This window comes from Camelus bactrianus, chromosome 15 (genome assembly GCF_048773025.1).
Source record: "Camelus bactrianus isolate YW-2024 breed Bactrian camel chromosome 15, ASM4877302v1, whole genome shotgun sequence".
In the NCBI taxonomy this organism is placed as follows: domain Eukaryota; kingdom Metazoa; phylum Chordata; class Mammalia; order Artiodactyla; family Camelidae; genus Camelus; species Camelus bactrianus.
The window spans coordinates 36758266-36776230 of NC_133553.1; the positions used below are offsets into that span (position 1 = coordinate 36758266).

A 17965-nucleotide genomic window follows, 5' to 3' on the forward strand; every position below is an offset into this window, starting at 1 on the left:
TCTGGACTAATACTAAAATTGACACAAGACAGATTAACAGAAGAAAAAGAAACAAATTTTAATTTGTGCACATTTGAGGTCTCATAGAAATGGAACCTAAAAAGTGGTCAAAACAGGCAACTTTTATACTTTGTAGATGAAAAATAAAAACAATAAATTTGAGAGGAGTTGACAGGACAAAGCAACTTAAGGTTCTGGGTGCTTAATTAGTGAAGAATCTAAACACAGTTTGTACTTGGGGTAGTAAATTAAAGAAGTAACAAGGTTTGTTTATACAGACTTCTTGGTTCAAATTCCCTATCTCTGGCAATAAGGGTGCCCTTCTATCTGCAGATGGAGGGAGTGCACCTTTCACATGACTTACTTTCTGCTTCAGTGAGACAGAAAGGAGGTTCTATGTCCCTCTTGCACTGGCTATTTCTTAAGTAACTTTAATTAAAAATAATCAATATGCTATTGTGGCATATTTTGGGGGTGGCCTGCCATGAGCCCCAACAGACACTAGCTCATTTTAGATCTAGAGTAAGAAATGAAAATGATAGTGGCATATCTTCGATAATTTTCATAGAGAATGTTGACATCCTGCTCCAGTTCCTGGTAGAGGAGGGAACAAAGCACTCACAAAAGGTACTGTCTGTCTCTGTCTACCTGTTTAAGAGACAGTATTTTAAGATTTCACATGTCAAAAATTTCCTCCTAAAAATTTGTTTCTCCAAGAAATTCCTACATTCCCTACTACAGTAAATCATTATTTTCCGTAAGTAAAGGTTAAGAATGTGTATAAAATCAACACTCTACAAAATCTGAGAACTTTAATATAACAAAACTAACTAGTGGTTTGAAATATCCTCTTTCTAAAGAATTTAATCTACGTCACAGAGAAGAAATTAAAGACAGTTCTTTTATGGGGTTATAATTTGAAAAAACTTCTAATGTAAAGCAGAAAATAGAGTGCAAATTTTAGAGCCATTGTGGAGAAATGTATCATTTGTTTTCTTATATGCTTATATATGATAATTAATCTATTAACCATAAAAATTATATTTGTCAAAAGAATGAAACATATTCATTAAGAATGTTGTGGAGTCTGAGGATAGAAAACAGAGTAAAGCAGTAAGGTACAAGTTAATACATTCTAAAGATATCATTTTAAGATATGAAACCTTGACAATTTTATTTCTAACTGGAAACTACTTTACGTACTAAACATATTTAACAGCATAAAGAGACCAACACTTACAACTTTCAAGACAAAACTTAAAATCTTTAATGATAAATAAAAATATCTGAAATTGTCTTCAAGCCTGAACATTTTAGAATGGTAAATGCTAGTCGAAGAATCTAATAAACAGGAAAATTAACAAAATGATCAAGGAAGCCTTTCAAAAATGGTTTTAGCAATCAAAAGAATGTGCTTATTTCAACAGCAAATAGAATATTTTTAATGGTAGGTCGTGAGTTGATTCTTTATTCTAAAAAGACCAAATTAGTAGGAAAAGGAAATTCTGTTTCCTTTTACAAACATATCTTTATATTTTCAATTCACTTCCTTTTAAGAAAAATGTCTCTCATTCTCAGGAAGAAGAGAGAAACAAATAAAACTGAACTAAAAGACCAGGGCCATTAATACAACTTTGCCTAGTATACTGTGTAGCAATGGCTACACCCAGTGGCCAGAGATGCGTAGTGAAGCTTTCCAGCTATAAAGTTACAGCAAAAGATAAATTCGGAAATAGCTATTTTTCAATTTACCTAAGGTTTTAGGGTGAGGGTTATCTTTCACTACAAATTGTTTCAAGGAAACACTTGAGAATCTTTGGGAAACAAAGGCCTTACTTAGTTCATAAGCCTGAAACAAGTGCCCAGCATAAGTCTTAAAAAAGTGGCTAAAAGAAAACTCAAACCAAAGAAAGAACATAGAGATACTTTATTGCTCACCTTTCACACAAAGCACACCTCCAGCCATTTTCTTTCACAGCTTGACAATATATACGTGTACAAAAACCCAGCAAGAAGCGTCATGTAGATTTCAGTAAAGGAGAGTGTCAAACATCAACTCAGCCAGGCTTTTGTTTTCTGCAGCAATAATAAAGGGCCTCCTGCTCTAAGCAAAAATCTGTCCTCTTACTTGGTAGTGCATTTCTTCCATTACAAAAAAGGTCTCCTGTCCAAAGCAAACTAACTTGTATTTGCTGAACCAGTGGTATTAACTCGTGCATAAAACAAATTTCAGTTTGCTGTTTCTTCTAGCAGATTTCAAGTAAAAAGAAGGTTGAAAGAGGAACTTGTTTTGAATGGATGCAGGTCAGTTTGAATTATTATACTTAACTAAATGCCTACATGTACTATAGGTTCATAACTTAGTTTGCTTTTTATAATCTTTATGGATTTTGGCCACGTTCAAGGTTTTCAGAGTTGAGCATATGGTACAGTGTTCCATCGAAAGGATAAGGCTACTGAATGTGTTATCTGCAGAAGAGCTCATTTAATAGGAACTGACTTAAATGTTCTATCATGAAGCAAATGTTGCACAACCTCTCTGAATAAAAAGCCAATCAGGGCAGAACTGTGCTTGGAAAACAGGCATTAGAATACTTTAAGGAAAACACATTAAAACGGATTGTTAATATGAGGAGGGTTTCCTAGTTGTAAGTCTAAAAAGGTCTAGGAGAATCCTCATTTTTCAAAACCGCATATTGAAAACATGAAAACTACTTATTCAAGTAATTTCTTCAAAAGAGTATGCATGTCCTGACTGTGGAATTAGTCTGCTGGTCATTTAAAGGCAATTTTAATTACCTTTCAAGAAATTCTTCATACAAAGGAGAGATACTGTATGTGTTTCTCAAATAAACAGCATTATGTAAGTCCATTAAAAAAAAAAAAAAAAGAACAGTATTGAATGAAGACCTACAAATGCTTACACCAAGCAGGAATCTGCCTGCCACCTGTGGTCTCACATTAATTCAAAATCAATGCTGGATTCAGGATTCTGAAACTAAATTTCTATTACTTGAGCTCTAGCAAAATGTAAGGTTCTGTAGCCTCAACTAGTATAATGTCTTCCCTGTCCAAATCCAGAATGATTATACTGATAACCCCCATGCTGGAAGTGCTGTTCAAACTGTCCCCCCTGGTGATAATTCTGGCTCCCTCTTCCTCCCCAACCTCCTCCCTGACCTGCACGACCCCCTCGGCCTCCGCGACCACCTCTCCCTCCACGACCACTGCCTCGATCACTGTGGTGCCCACCATCTTGGTATCTATTGTCCTGCTGATATCCACCACCCTGGTATCCACTTCCAGTATATGTAGACGCTTGGAAGCCACCACTATAACCACCACCTTGATAGCCACCACTGTGGCCACCGTGATAGCCACCTGGCTGGAAACCCGCATCTCGATAACCACCATCTTGGTAGCCACCTCCTCCTCCACTCCCTCCATCTGTCCAGCCTCCTTGATGCTTATTTCCTCTTCCTCCCCCTCGGCCACCATGGTCATAGCCACCGCGTCCACCTCTCCCTCCTCCTTGTTCATGACCTCCTCGTCCTCCATATGAGGAATGTTCATAACCACCTCTCCCTCCTCCTCGGCCTCCTGCTTGCTGCTGGGGGCCATCTTGCCTTTTCTGCCATGGTGGCATCTCTGGGGGTGGAGGTTCAATTTCATTGGGTCTACCTCCTCTGTCAGGCACTCTGCCCATCAATACCTATGGGATAAGAAAGACATTTTAAATTATTTCACTTTATAAACAAAAATAAATGTATCTGAAAGAAAATTAAAGGTACTCCAATCACCTTATTGATGGCACAGGCAGTCTTTTCTCTTATGGAGCCGCTGCTTGTCCTTAAAATCTTTGACAAGTCTTGTCTTGCGGCCAAAAGGTGTGCAACAGAAATAGTACTTTTGGGAGATAAGACTGAGCGTTTCGGCTGGTAAACCTTCGCTAATTTTTCTGTCTGACTCTGTCGAAAGAAAATGTTCAAAGAATATCAATTTTCAAGATGACATAGAAACAGTAAGTTAAGGATTTCCAAAATGTCTGATGAGAATATCTACTAGGCTCCAGATGAGAGAAAAAGTTACATACTCACCACTGCTCCTATCTAGTCAATTATTACCTTAAGAGCACAGCTGTCAGACTTGCTGATACAGCTGTATGTTGGGAGTAGGGGAGGAGGATAGAGGGGCTTCCCTTTAAGACTGCGGGACTAAAAACATTCCCCGTACCATTGGTCTCAGATCAAACATCTTCATTTTATCTATTTAAATATAAGAATGTAAATCCATTTCAACAATTTTGCTTTTTAATTTTCCCACCTGCTTACTGTGAGATAAAAAAAGTTAGCTGTGACTAATCTGAACTACATTGTCAACATGATATTTTTGCAAAAATGACTCCCCACATAGTACTTTCCTCTGTTATAAATAATAAATAGGAAAAAAGAGTCTACTTTAACCATTTAGTAGAAGTAAATTTAATGCATTTTAAACATAAGACCACAAAAGATGAAAGAACAAAGGATATAAAGAAGTTCAGACAAGAGAAAATAAAGTTCTAATAAATATAAAACATGTTTTCCAGACAGGAATCAATAAATGCAAATTAAAGTAACCTAAATTTGGGGAAATGATTAACAAACTCTTAGCTACTAAATTTTAGAAGCAACAGTTATAACTACAATACCCAGGAGAATAGAAAGAACAAAAAATATTTGTTTTTAGTCTGTCAGTTATATGCAGGTACTCAAATACTGATGATAAATGTTTAAATTGTATTATCTGAAAAAACAGGATGTAAAAAGGTATGTTTACTATGATTGTATACGTGGACAAAGTAAGAAAGATAATACTAAAAATGAAAATAAGTATTGTGGTTAAGACAATGGGATGATCAGTGACTTTTTATTTTTAAAAATCTTCTTTAATGATTAAAAGACTAAAGAGATTGCCATTCCATGGCTTGTCTGAGGAATGTTTCCTGAATGTCTTATATTTCTTTTTCTTTCAGTCACTTTTGTACCTACAATAAATGTTCAATGTTTGATGAATAGAAACAAAGACATCAGAGAAAATAGTTTCATACATGTTTCAAATAAAACTGATTTAAAATGCAATTTCAAAGTGAGATGTAAGTACGTAAATCTCCTTATATGAAACAAAAGTTCATGTTGTGCATATTGAAGTAATTTCTATACAGTGATTTGAAATGAAGTTTGAAAGTGAGATATCACTACATAAATTCCATTAAATGAAACAAAAAATAAACTTGTGCAAGTTAAGTAATTCGTAGTCCTTCCTTATCAGCTCCGATATGTTAATCTATTTTGTAGAATCATTGTGTATTATAGTTCCAAAGGATCTTAAATATCACCTAGATTGAACATGAAATTTTAAAGATGTCAAAAATGAGGAGAGTAAACACAAGCTCAGACATACTGCATCAGGACCTCAGAAGTGAACTCCATTAATGGCAATGTCAAGACCAGATCCACAGTGTTAATGCCTTGGGGTCAATGCACATCCATCAATCACTACATGCTTTTCTAGCTGAGAGGTGCAGATTACTGTTTTTGAAATATGTGTACTATGCCAAGAGTGAAACGATTGTTTTTTTTCAAAAACAATTTAAGAAAAGACTGCTATTTCCTCAACAACAGTCCAAGAAGAGAACAATTTACTCCTCATGTTACTGTGAGATCTTAGGCAAAGACTTCCATTTATCTGGGTCTCCATTTTTTTAGGTGCAAAATTTTTTAGGGAAGTTAAGACTGACCTCTAAGACTCCTTCCCAACAGTAAAATATTACAACTCAATAAATTATCTACTCGATCAATTAGTAGTCAAACAGGACTACGGTATGGTTTAAAGATTTTAGGTGAAACTAACATATTAGAAAGATAGTTGAACTATTTCTCAGTCAATTAACTAAAATTCTGAGGAAAATCTACTTTCAAAAAATGAAGTTACTATTAAAAGAATATCTAATGTTAACATATCTAGACCGACCTCCACATAAATTCAAGAATTAGTACCATTTCAGGGTTCCAAGAAAAGTCAAATTAATCAATTATGCCAATTAATCCCCACTTACTGATGATATAGTAGATATTTAATAAGCACCTGTTGAAATGACCAAGACTTTACCTGGATTATCTCATTTGAGCTGAAATAAAATGAAGTCTTACCAGATTCCTCAATTTTCTATAAATGGATCATAATATTTGGTCTTACTAAATCCAGTATTTCTAATATAATTAATTTATTTAATTAACAAATTAAACTGTTAGCTTAACGTATAGTAAACAAATAATTTAAAATTCATCATTTTTAGTAATTTTCAGATACTCTCTCCTTTTCTCACATATGGGTACTTCCAGTAGGGCTTATAACATACAGCTTCATTGAAAAATATTTAAAAGTTGAAAAATGTTTTCATTAGTGCTAAATGGCTGAAAGAATTGCCACTCAGTAACTCACTAAAGAAAAATTCCTATGTGTACCTCCAATGTATTTCTCTTACAGTCTCTACTGTACCTAAACTGTGCTAGGAAGTTTAAGGATCATGTCTATAAATACACTGCTCTTTTAAATTATTTAATGTGTACCTTAGCTCTGTCAGACCAGCCAAAAGACTGGACAGTGACATCCAAACGTTTTATTAGCAGCTTTCTCCGAACTTCATATTCATTGGCTACAGCTTGGTTAATTGCTTCTATCTTTTCCTGAAACAAAATAAAAAAGACCAGTTAGAATTTAAATCTGTTTGACCCTCCACTCCAAAAGGGCAGAAACTGTATCTGTTTCATTCATAACTGAATCCCCAGCACTTACCACAAAATAAATTAGGTTATTTAATAAATATAATAAAAAAGTGAAACGATAGGCATAACAACCTTGTCTTAAAACATAATAAAGAATATGTAAAGTACAAAACTCTCATTTAGCTTTCCCATAATTTACTGTGTAAAGCTCAGCCCAGTGAAGTTTTTGGCCTGAAGGCAACCCATTTGGCAATTAGAAACATGCATCATACTGAACTTCAATTTATTTTAATCAGCTGTGTGAAATATTTATAAATTATGAAATAAATGTTTCCAATCTTACACAAATAAAATTATTCTGGATAAATCTTAAGATTTACAAATATGATTCTAAGGATGTCCACCTAGGAAACCACATATTAGAAAATATAAATTGAAAAGCACAAACATAAATATCCTGAGATAGGTAGATGGTTCCTTACAAAGTTTACTCAGGATGATCACTACTCACCCAGTGGGCCGGTCCCATTGGCTTCTTCAATAAAGGCTTTCCCACATGATTAGGTGGAACTTTTGCTAATGTTTCCTTTAACTGACACAAAAAATAAATGAATGAATAAACAAATCTAAAAGTAAAACACATCCTCCTCATCTTCCCAATTCCCATCATATCCTGCCATCAAAAGAAGATTCCTGACAGAGGCAAAGGTGGAGGATGTTTTGAAATGTACAGGACCCACATGATAAAGACACTCACTTGTCCCACTCCTCATGTGCCTATGAAGCATGAGTCCTTCACTGCACCTAGAACAGTGCCTGACAACAGTGGGCACTCAATGTGTATTTGCTGAATGAATGAATGAACACACAGAAAAATATGGACTATGGATACATTGCTGCTCCCCTGTAGAGTTCAGCCAAATTTGTGCATCATGACGTCCATCTACCCCGCAATGGGAATGTACCAATTCTTAAGAGTCCAGCAGATATGCATATAGAGAATGATTCTGCTATAACAGATATCATTCTCTTCTTTTCATTAATTTTTCATGAAAATTCCTTGTTCCTAATCAATTATGTAAAAAACCTTAATTGTTGATAACATGTGGTATAAAAATAACTGTGACTTATTTTCACATACTAGATTATATTAGCAGTCAACATATTTAGTTTGCCAATTGAAACATGTAAGTGACTGTATTAAAATTACAAAACATTAACATCCTTTTCTGTCCAGTCAATGGGGAGAATAGTGGTAACATTTAATGATAAAGACTTTAAAATTAATTGCATCAAATTTCAATGATAAAATAATTTTTAAAAGGACTTAAGTCCTTATTTTTTTACATTATATCTAGCTTATTTCAGTTTATAAATCAAAATGTAGTTTCTTTTCTGAAAAAGAAACATGCTAAAATGTTAAAAAAAAAAATTAGTAAAAATACCAATTTTTCTTTAAGGTATCTAGGATTTAAAACCCCAAACTCAGAAACAACCACTTAATAATATGCACATTAGGTTCCCATTAAGAGAAAATAACTTGCTTTATTTCAAACAATTGTAGGACTATGCCTTTAATATACCACAATTTGGTACTAAAGGTCTTACTTTTTTTTCAATCCCGCTGAAGAATTGGAACATAGTTATATTGGCTGGAGGTTTGGACATTCCTAGAGCAATACATATGCCTTTCAACTCTTGAAAGACCTCACTACCGCCTCCTTCTTGAGCTTTTTTTGGAGGAGTATTCACACAGAGCATTCTGGCAGCTTCTAGTTCTGAGATGAGGTATGCTGAAGTAAACAAAATAAGATTTCAAAATGAGATACAGCTACAGTTAATAGTCATAAGTCTGGAGTCACAACTCTATAGGCCTAATGATATGTAACTTTTAAAGCTGCAAGAATGGATAAAAACAAGAAAGGAAAACCATTTTTACCTGCAAATGACATAATATATAAACTAGTTCTATAATTCAGTATTTAACGAATATATGTTTAAAGTTTGACTTAAAAGTGATTCTTTCCTGAAACCAAGGGATCAAGGTAGATCACATCTAAAAATCTGGATTCTTGCATTTCACTATTAAGGAGCCTCCAGAACAGGGGTTGGCATCTCTTAACAAATTTGCAAAAGGCAGCAGGTGGCAAATTTTCAGCAATAGTTAAAAAGGTTATTTATTTAATTTTTTACTTCTCACAACTCACACGTACCAGTGATTTAACCATTTTGCCCTCTTACCTTCCAATACTTAGGTAGTCAGTTGAGGGCTGGAGTGAAAGAACATTTTTAAATAGTCAAAGCTTCACTTACAAGAGAAGGGGGAAGGTACTAAATTCTCAAACATTCCTTTTTCATGGTCTCCAGTAGCCTAATGTCACCCACTGGCTGTTAACAGAAAAGGCTTTTCCATCTGTATTCTTCTCACTATTTCCTTTCCTCCTACATTCCTCATTCTCCCCACCCCTAGGAGGGGGAAAAAAACCCCAAAAACTTTCTAATCATTTCTTGGTGGACTTCTTTCATATCAATAACATCCCCTTGTGTACTGATTTCAGCCAGGTGTAACGAGGGCTGCAATCTGCTTCAGGTAATTCAGTTTAAGGTATAAATAGTCAATCTTATTCCTTTAACCTCCGCAAGGACATTTTTATAAAAGATGTTTATAATCATTTGGATCTCAGGATTTCAGGTTACGTGACAACGTGCAAAGTTTTTGACATTAGGAAGAGAATTTTGAAAAAAGACGTTTTCTGGGCTTTTAAGCCCTATTTTAAGTATAAAAGAACAATCAGCTTTAATATCTCACTTCCTACACCCAAGGTGTAATGTGAGAAGTACAGGGGTCATAATTTTAGCAGATCATTTCTGACAAGCTGCCAACTCCTATTCTAGAATAAACACAGCTAAGTTTCTGAAAAGGTCAGGTCATGCTAAATGGATTTGACAAAATCTTAATGTGTTCCATATAGCAAACTGTATGAGTTAAAGATCAAAACAGTAAAACTCCACTGTCATGAAAATAATCACTGTTTTTGCAAATAAGCTATTATTGGAACCCTGTCACACTCTGATTCATTTACATGTCATCCGTGGCTGTTTACATGCTACAACAGCAGAGTTAAGTAGTTGTGACAGAGACCTTATGGCTTATGAAGCTGAAAATATTGACTATCTGACCCTTTAAGAAAAAGTTTCCCAACCCTTGTTCAAGAAAATCACATACTACATGATTTAATAAACTGGTCTCTAAATTTGGGACAACATAACTCAGACATTCACAGTATTAGTTCACCAATACAATTACCATCAAAAAACATTAATTGTAACTGATATATTCAAAGTACTAGGAAAGACACTGGAGATATAATATACAACAAACAAAAAAGATTATATCTACTGACAATCTAGTTAGGAATAAAAAATATATGCATTAAAAAAAAACCCTGACTTATTTAACCTAAGGGAAATAAACTGACAACCAGAAAGGCCAATGAACAGCCAAAACAGTTCTTATCCTGACACATGGGAGTTTTTCAGCCACTACAAACTATTAGAGAATAGACTATTCTACTTCCCTAAATATTCTAATGAGGTTGGTTTATTTTCCCCCTCAGAACAGAATGTATTAAAAGATTCAAATCAGTTAAGGTAAGGGTGCTAGAAGTAAGTAAAATTATAGCATCAAGATGTGACAATTGATACTTGGAGAGATGAGACTTTCTATACAGAGCGAATAGAGAATGAGTATATGTACATAAAAACATACTAGCATGAGAGAGGATACAAACTGAGGGGACTATTTTAGAAAGAGGAAACAGCAGAAGCACAGATAAAGAGGAGGGAAGGCAGCAGGGTGTATGCATGTGTGAAGATCTCCAAGAGCTGAATAAGTTTAGTTGATTTAGTCATTTAGTTGAGGAGCAGAGTTGTATGTTCTTGAAGAGTGTCTGAGGTGACAGCAAATTAAAATACAGTTTATAATTATGACCCTGAGTCCAAAATAATAATGTTCAGTGCAGTCTGCTTAAGAAACAGGAAAGCGCTAAAGGCATTTTATAAAGATTTATATTCCAAGTGGTTTTTATAAGCATCAGCACTAAAAAGACCAAACTCTGAGGTCTTTGGAAGAATTCGCCATTCAGGGTCATTACTAAGCTTTCCACACAGCTGTTGTCTTCCTACGTAAGATAACATATTCTAAGTGCCAAATATTAGGTATTGGTAAGGATAAGCAGTGCTACAAGGAAGATTCAGTGAGTATACTGCGGCTGAGTCAGTTACAGAAATTATACAATTTGAAGGATAATGAATACATGCATAAGAATTATATGCAGCAATATCAACATCTAAAGCAAGAGCTAACATTATGTATCTATCCCCCCTCCCTTACCTCAGCCCCCACCCAGTAATAATCATTTGACAAAGGGGAAGAAAGTGATTTCAGAATAACCTAATTCCTAAGTATAATGGCTATGAACAACTTCTTTAACTGAACCTTCAAAATTGGTGTTGTATCATTTTTCAGAAGCCAGAGTTCAGCTGTAAAGACAAACATTTAAAAGATCCTCTGAATTGTGTTTGTCATAATAAGAACTATAATATTCAGTTAACCAAAACTTAATCTAAATGTATCTCAGAATACTACAAAAATTCTGAGTTTAAGACTACTGGTGGTGTTTATTGGAGAGCTGATCTAAGGAAATATAACTTTTGAGTCTACTTACTGTTTTTCAGGTTGAAGAGAGAAACAGTAGTTAGTATATTAAAAAAAAAATGGAAGGAAAGAACTTTTCATAAAAATTTACTTTTCAAATGATCACTAAGTACAGGAACAATCCAAACAGTATTCCAGAAATGTCTACATTGTAATCTGACATGTTTACATAAAAAAACCAAAATCCCCAATTACCCAGCCACAAAGAAACAGGAACAAGACAAAATACTTTAAATAATTACATTTACCATTTACTGTGCCTAATGAATGATTACTGTCCTCAAATAAATTAACTTTTTAAAAAAATCTTCATTATTCCCACACTATCTTCCTAATTTATTTTAAAATGTACTTCTGGTCTAGAACGCTAAGGTTTGATGACCACACACTTGGACAACCCTCCAGCACTACCTTTGGTCACGTTAGGTGAAACACAGCAGGCTGAGCACTACACTGAACTTAAATGGATAAAAGAGTAGCAATTACAAAACAACACTGCTACCACTGCATGGACCCACCATTAGCTTCTAAGTTAGAAATTTAACAAAGTTTTCTTTAAATTGTCTTCTGAATTAATAAGTCCATAATGAAGCAAAACAATAAAACCCATTTTATTAGTCATGGAAAATATAAGTAGAAGAGAGTAGCTACATTCTCATAGCCATGAACTTACTGAGCAAAAGGAGGCAGTTCTTCTGAATGAGAAGGCGCTTGGTCACATCCCCAGATGTCAGTGAAAGATATGGACAGTTCATCTCCCCCAGTAGCCCACTCACCTCAAGCTGGAATTCTTCAGCTTCACTTGGACCTTTTAAGAATTAAAATAATTTTATTTAATATAAAAATTACTGTTTTCTCCACTAGCATAATAATTATATATAAGTTGAAAATTTTCATAGTATTTTCCTAACACAAGTTCCTTCCTCCTAATTCATCCTTTCTCACACCACTGCCAATTTTCTTTCAACAGTTTTCATTAGGTTGTTGCCTTATTTGAGAATCTTTAATGGCTTCCTAATTTCTGCCTCATGTAATCTAACTTTTTTATGTCTGCCTTTAAAGATTCTTCACAGCCTCTCTGCTTTGCCCTTCACAATACAGTGTTAGGTAGTAGTTCCTACTACATGTTTGTAGTAATTCCCTTCAGTCTCCACAAATATTCCCTCTACTTGTGCCAGGTTGGTCTCCTCATACTGTCCCAGAAATGCTCAGTCTCATTTCTACTTCCATGCCTTCACTTAAGTTACTCCCTGTGATTCATATGCCCTCTACTCTCTCCCCATCTATCAAACCCTACCTATCCATCAAAGCCCAGTGGTCCTACTCCTTGATGAAATCTTCCCGAAGTCCTGCTGCCCTCACTGATTTCCTTCCCCTGTGAACCACAAAACCACAAAGAGAAGTTTAATTATTGTACTAATCCCCAGTTGTCTCATTTGTGCCTAAAACTCTGTTGGATGACATTTGAAGATCACAAACATGATTTGTAGTTCTGATTCCTATAACATGTCAGTACAGAGTTCCTTGGGTGAATCAAGGAAAAGCAATGCTCTTTCTTCCTTACTATTTTGATGGTTCTCTATCCAGTATAACAGAGGGGTAAGATTTAATTAGCAAACTTGAGAGAGTCACTCGACTTGAGTTCATTTTCTCATTTATAAAATGGGAAGACTTGTATTACCAACGTTTTGCAAGCTGTGTCTGTGAATTCCAGGGTGTCAAAGAACTCCATTAGAGGCAGCTGGGGAGGAGAGACTTGTGGTGCTCAAAGTACTCCTTCTCAACTTCAACTAGAACCACACTTTCACCTGTTTCATATTGACTTCTATAAGATGTTACCATTCAAACAAAAGGGCTCCAGATTATAAAGTTACCATCTAGTATAGGTGTTTTCAAAGGCACCACAATCTCTGAAATGTTAGGTCAAGAGGCAGTGTGAAGACCACTGGCTCCCATACTTGACTGTTGGAGATTGAATCAGGGCTGTATCACTTACTGATTGTGACCTCAGGCAAAGTACTTGACTTTTCCTTGTTTAATGTATATTAGTAATAAAAGCTGCCTCCTAGGGTTGCCCTGAGGTTAACACAGGTAAAGTTCTTAGAACATGGCTAGTGTTCAGTAAGAGTAAGCTGCTGCTATTACTGTTACACTATACTCTCCTTAATAAAGGTGGGTTAGCAGGTAGAAATTATTCTTTGTCTTCTATTATGGGTTTACCTATGATAGGAGGGAACCAGGTGGTGGAGTGTCAGTTTCCAGGGTTTAGTATCTTTTGCAGCATCAAAACTAGTGCTAAAGCAGATTTTTAAAAAAAGGCAAATACAACACAGCCCTCAACACCATAAATCTGATGGTGCTGGAACTGGTTGTGATTTATCTAGTTATATATTCTTATAACACAGAAAGCTTCTTAATAAAGTATTCTTTCTCCCCACGCATAACAGAATTATAATGCATTTAATTTAATGCTATATATACTTCTGGAATTTTGTAGTCCTAGGAGAAAAGTATCCCAATTTCTAGTTCTAGCCACGAATTTAAGATCTCACAATTTTTACAAAGAATGGAAAGTTCAGATATATTTGTCTCCTCCATTTTTTTTGTATCTCAGTAATAGGGTCTTTCTAACATCCACCACTTTTTCATAGTTGTACAACTATATTCTGGCTTTTCAACTTCGGAATCAACTTATCTCTAAAAAGAAGGGAAGGCAAAAAAGAATTTGGTTTCTTTACAAATTTTTTGTTTTACATTTACGAAGAACTTGAAATTTCAGCTGTAGTACTGATAATGTTCACTTTACAATACAAACTTTATTTTTATATTTTGCACCTAAAACTGAATGTTTACTTACTGTTAGTTGCTTGCACATTTTCCTCTAGTTTACAGAGCACTCTTAATTCAGACACCAACCAAGCACAGAGTTTGGTAAACTCAGGGGAATTGGCTCCAGCAGAGACTGCCTGAGACAGAGCGCCATCTTCTAACAATGGACCCTTGTAACTGGTGAGTAAGAAATTACACTTCAGAAAAATATAAAATCACATCTAATATATTACAGATACAATATATTTACGTATTATTTGTATAATTAAGCAATAGTTTAACAAAGATAAGTTACAATGGCCAATCTCTAAACCTGCAAATACAAATAAAATTTAGGACTATACTAAACCATTAAAAAATAAGCTAATCCCCCCAAAAAGGAAAATAAGCTAATCCCTTCAAAATAAATGTGAATATTGAATAGAATCATATATACTATTAAATTATGTCAAACTCTGTACATTTACTGAGAGCTTTCATTGTACAAAGACTTACTTCCTTACTTTAACTGAATTGAATGGTAAAACTAGACTTATAAAAGTGACAGCAATTATAGTTTACTACTTCAGAAATAAAACTTAGGCTATCTTTTCCAGAATTTTTTTCCGAAAATCAATTAGATTAGGTTTTTAATGACTTTCTTTAAAAGCAAAAACTTTACAATTATTTATTTATTTTCTTTTTCTGTATTTAATGACAGTAAAGATTAGTAAGACATACTAGTACCAGAGAAATGTCAAAATTAATTTAATAATTGCTGGCAGGTTGATGTTTGGGTGAACTGGTACAACTCAATGCCAATCCTTTGTGATTCAAGTGTAATTAAAAAAAATTATCAAACGTTCAAACGTTCATAAAAGACAATCGTAATAACAAACTTCAATCTAGAATATAGCTAAAATTAAAGATTTTATCATTCTCAAAGCACTTTTAAAATACATATTCTTCAGGTTATTTTATCTTCTTATAATGAAATATTGATAAAAAAGTTACTAATCTTTTAAAAACACAATTATATGTTTATATGTTGAATGGGATGGAAAAATCTTATACAAAAAATGAGATTATTTATAGCCTGGCATTCTGGATTCAAAACCACATATTATTAGACACTGGAATAAACAAACTAGGCTTAGAAATTTCTTCTTGTGTTACACATTTAAACCATATTATTTTATTCTACAAGTATTTACTGAACTCCTATGTGTCAGGTTAGAGATAAACAAAGGTCATTTATTTTTATTTCTCAGTAAATCCTTGAAATGTACATGTCAATCAATTAAGGCTAAACTTGAGTTACTGAATGCCACCAAACTAAGCAGTTACTAGTTAAACTTTAAAGTTTTCAGAAAATCTGTTGGTTGACAGTACAACACATCTCAATTATTTATTTAATTAGAGTTATTATGGTAACAATGAATTTTATAGTACCAAAAGAAGAAAAACACAGCTAAAAGAGGGTAAAAGAACAGTAACGGGAAGAAATGGCATCCATCACCAGTTGTTAAGGTTAAATCTCTATCCATGCAGAGTGACTACATTTAAATAAGGTTTACCTCCATCCTCTCATCCTACATCTCCTTCAGCACTAATCTTCCAAGTGTCACTTCGAAGAAGCTTAGAAGTTGTTTGCTTTCCCACTTTTTTCCCCCCATTTCTTTTCCTTTCCCTGGCCCTCCTCAGTTGCCTCACAGCATATTCTCAGTGTGAACTTCTCTTCCACTACAATCCGTACCCTTAAGGGCTCAGATCAACACTGTCAATAGGTCAAGCGTTCCTCAAAAATGTTTACTGAATGAATGGTTTCATGGGTGAAATTTAGCAATTTAGTCTAAGAGGTCCACCAAATAGACACCATCTTGCTGAAATGTGACTTTTATTTAGGCTCTAATCAAAGAAATAAGCCAACTAAAGTCTGGGATATTCATGAAAATTCAGAGCAAGTTCCAAAGAAAAGAACAATAATAACGTTGACCAAAAAAAAATTATATATATATATATAAACTACCACTTCCTTTCCTAAAAAAATTCTACCAGGACAAGTTACTTAAATGTAAGACTTTTGCGAACCCTCACAGTGTCCTTTCTCCTAAAAAAGAAAGGTTTATCCTAAAGGTGTCCATGCTACGGGAAAATCTATGGGAAGGTTTTGACAAGGGACTTGTTACTGTATAAAGTTACCTAAATCTGTATTTTTTTAAGCCTGTAGGCAAATATTTAATTACACAATTCGTTTCTGGAACCACATTTAGCCCAAGAAATTCTAAGTTCTCAAGTTTTAATAGAGTACAATGATCTGGGTGACCCAGTGAGATAAGAAGTCCTACTTCCAGCTTGTAGATACTGATGAATGGCTGGGTAACTATCAGGAAGAGAGACAAACTGCACAACAAATAAGCAGGGACTTGGTGGGTTAAGATGTCCCTAAAGGTAAGGGGCTAACAGTGGTTCAATGAAGGACAGTGTTAGAGTCAAGGAAAACTTCCAGGGTTCCCATGAAGAGGGTGACAGGTTAGGTGCCCCAGTGAGCTGGCTGGCGGAATAGATGCAGCGCACAGACATGTGGCTTAGGGAAGCCTGGGTGCATGCAGACATGACTGGGCAAAGATTTTTTCAGAGAAGTGGGGTGGGGTAGGAGTAGGGGCTCAACACAGGAGCAGGAAGTTTGGATGGCAAGTGGGAAAACAGAGAATCATCTCTGGCAACCTCCAGAGTGAGGGGGTAGGGCAGAAGGATGGGAGCAAGGAGAGAAGCTCGGGGAGGGGGGGTGGCGAGAACCAGAGCCCAGACAATGACACGCATGACTGACAAACGCTGCGGGTAACTCGGCTGCAGGGAGCACAGGGCAGGCCTAGGGGCCTCGCAGGTGGAGGGGCCCGACCCGGCAGGGCAGGCAGTGGACGTGGCATTGGGGTCCCAGAGCCACAGGGAGGCGACAGCCAGGAGCCACGGGGTGCGGCGTGGAGAGGCAGGTGTCTCCCACTGAGGCGAAGGAGGAGTTCCCGAGGGGCCAGCAGTGTGGGATTTAGGAGACCCGTGCCCTGGCAGTCTTACCCTAGATCTTCCAACGACTCCAAGATGTCAGTCTCCATGAGGTCACACTCCATGCTACTGTGGTATTCAAATTTCCGAGTCGTCAGGCTCCCCTCTTCGCCGGCAACGCGTACACTCACGCATGCGCCGCCTCCCCGGAACTTCCAAATCGACAGCTGGCGCCTCAGCCCCTGCACTGCGCATGTCCCGAGCGTGCGCAAGACCCTTGGTCCCGCCTGCCGCCCCGCCCCGGCCGGCCAAAGGATAGCGAGCGACACCGTTTGCACATGCGTATTATTGAATAGTGAAGCCAGCGGCCCCAAGAAGGGCAGGAGGACTGGCTGCGTGGCAGCTGGGCGTGGGGACCAGGCGAGGCTGAGAGAGCGCTAACTTCTCCTAATTGGATGTACGCATGTGCGAATCTTGGGGCGAGGCGGGCGGGGGAGGAGCTTGAGGAGGGAGTGCCTCAAGACTTGGGGTGGGTGTTGGCTGTGAAACGGAGTCTCTGGATCCCAGGCAGTCAGCCGAGTGGGTGTCTGCAGGCTGCCGGTGCGTTTTAACCTTAGCTGTGGGTCATGGAGAAAGGGAAAATTCCTACCTCGGATCTAATTCCTTAGGA

At 36.2% G+C, this 17965-nt stretch overlaps 1 protein-coding gene across 1 annotated transcript; it reads right to left on the reverse strand.

Moving 5' to 3' along the window:
* Positions 1 to 1912: 1912 nt before the first annotated feature.
* On the reverse strand, positions 1913 to 17531 carry FAM98A (family with sequence similarity 98 member A). Its single transcript, XM_010967641.3, has 8 exons — positions 17368 to 17531; positions 14342 to 14490; positions 12158 to 12292; positions 8376 to 8560; positions 7279 to 7359; positions 6612 to 6728; positions 3801 to 3968; positions 1913 to 3712 (listed from the first exon to the last, which is right to left on the reverse strand). The coding sequence occupies exons 1-8, from the start codon at positions 17418 to 17420 to the stop codon at positions 3047 to 3049; spliced, it is 1554 nt and encodes a 517-aa protein (XP_010965943.1). The 5' UTR covers positions 17421 to 17531; the 3' UTR covers positions 1913 to 3046.
* Between the last annotated feature and the right edge of the window lie 434 nt (positions 17532 to 17965).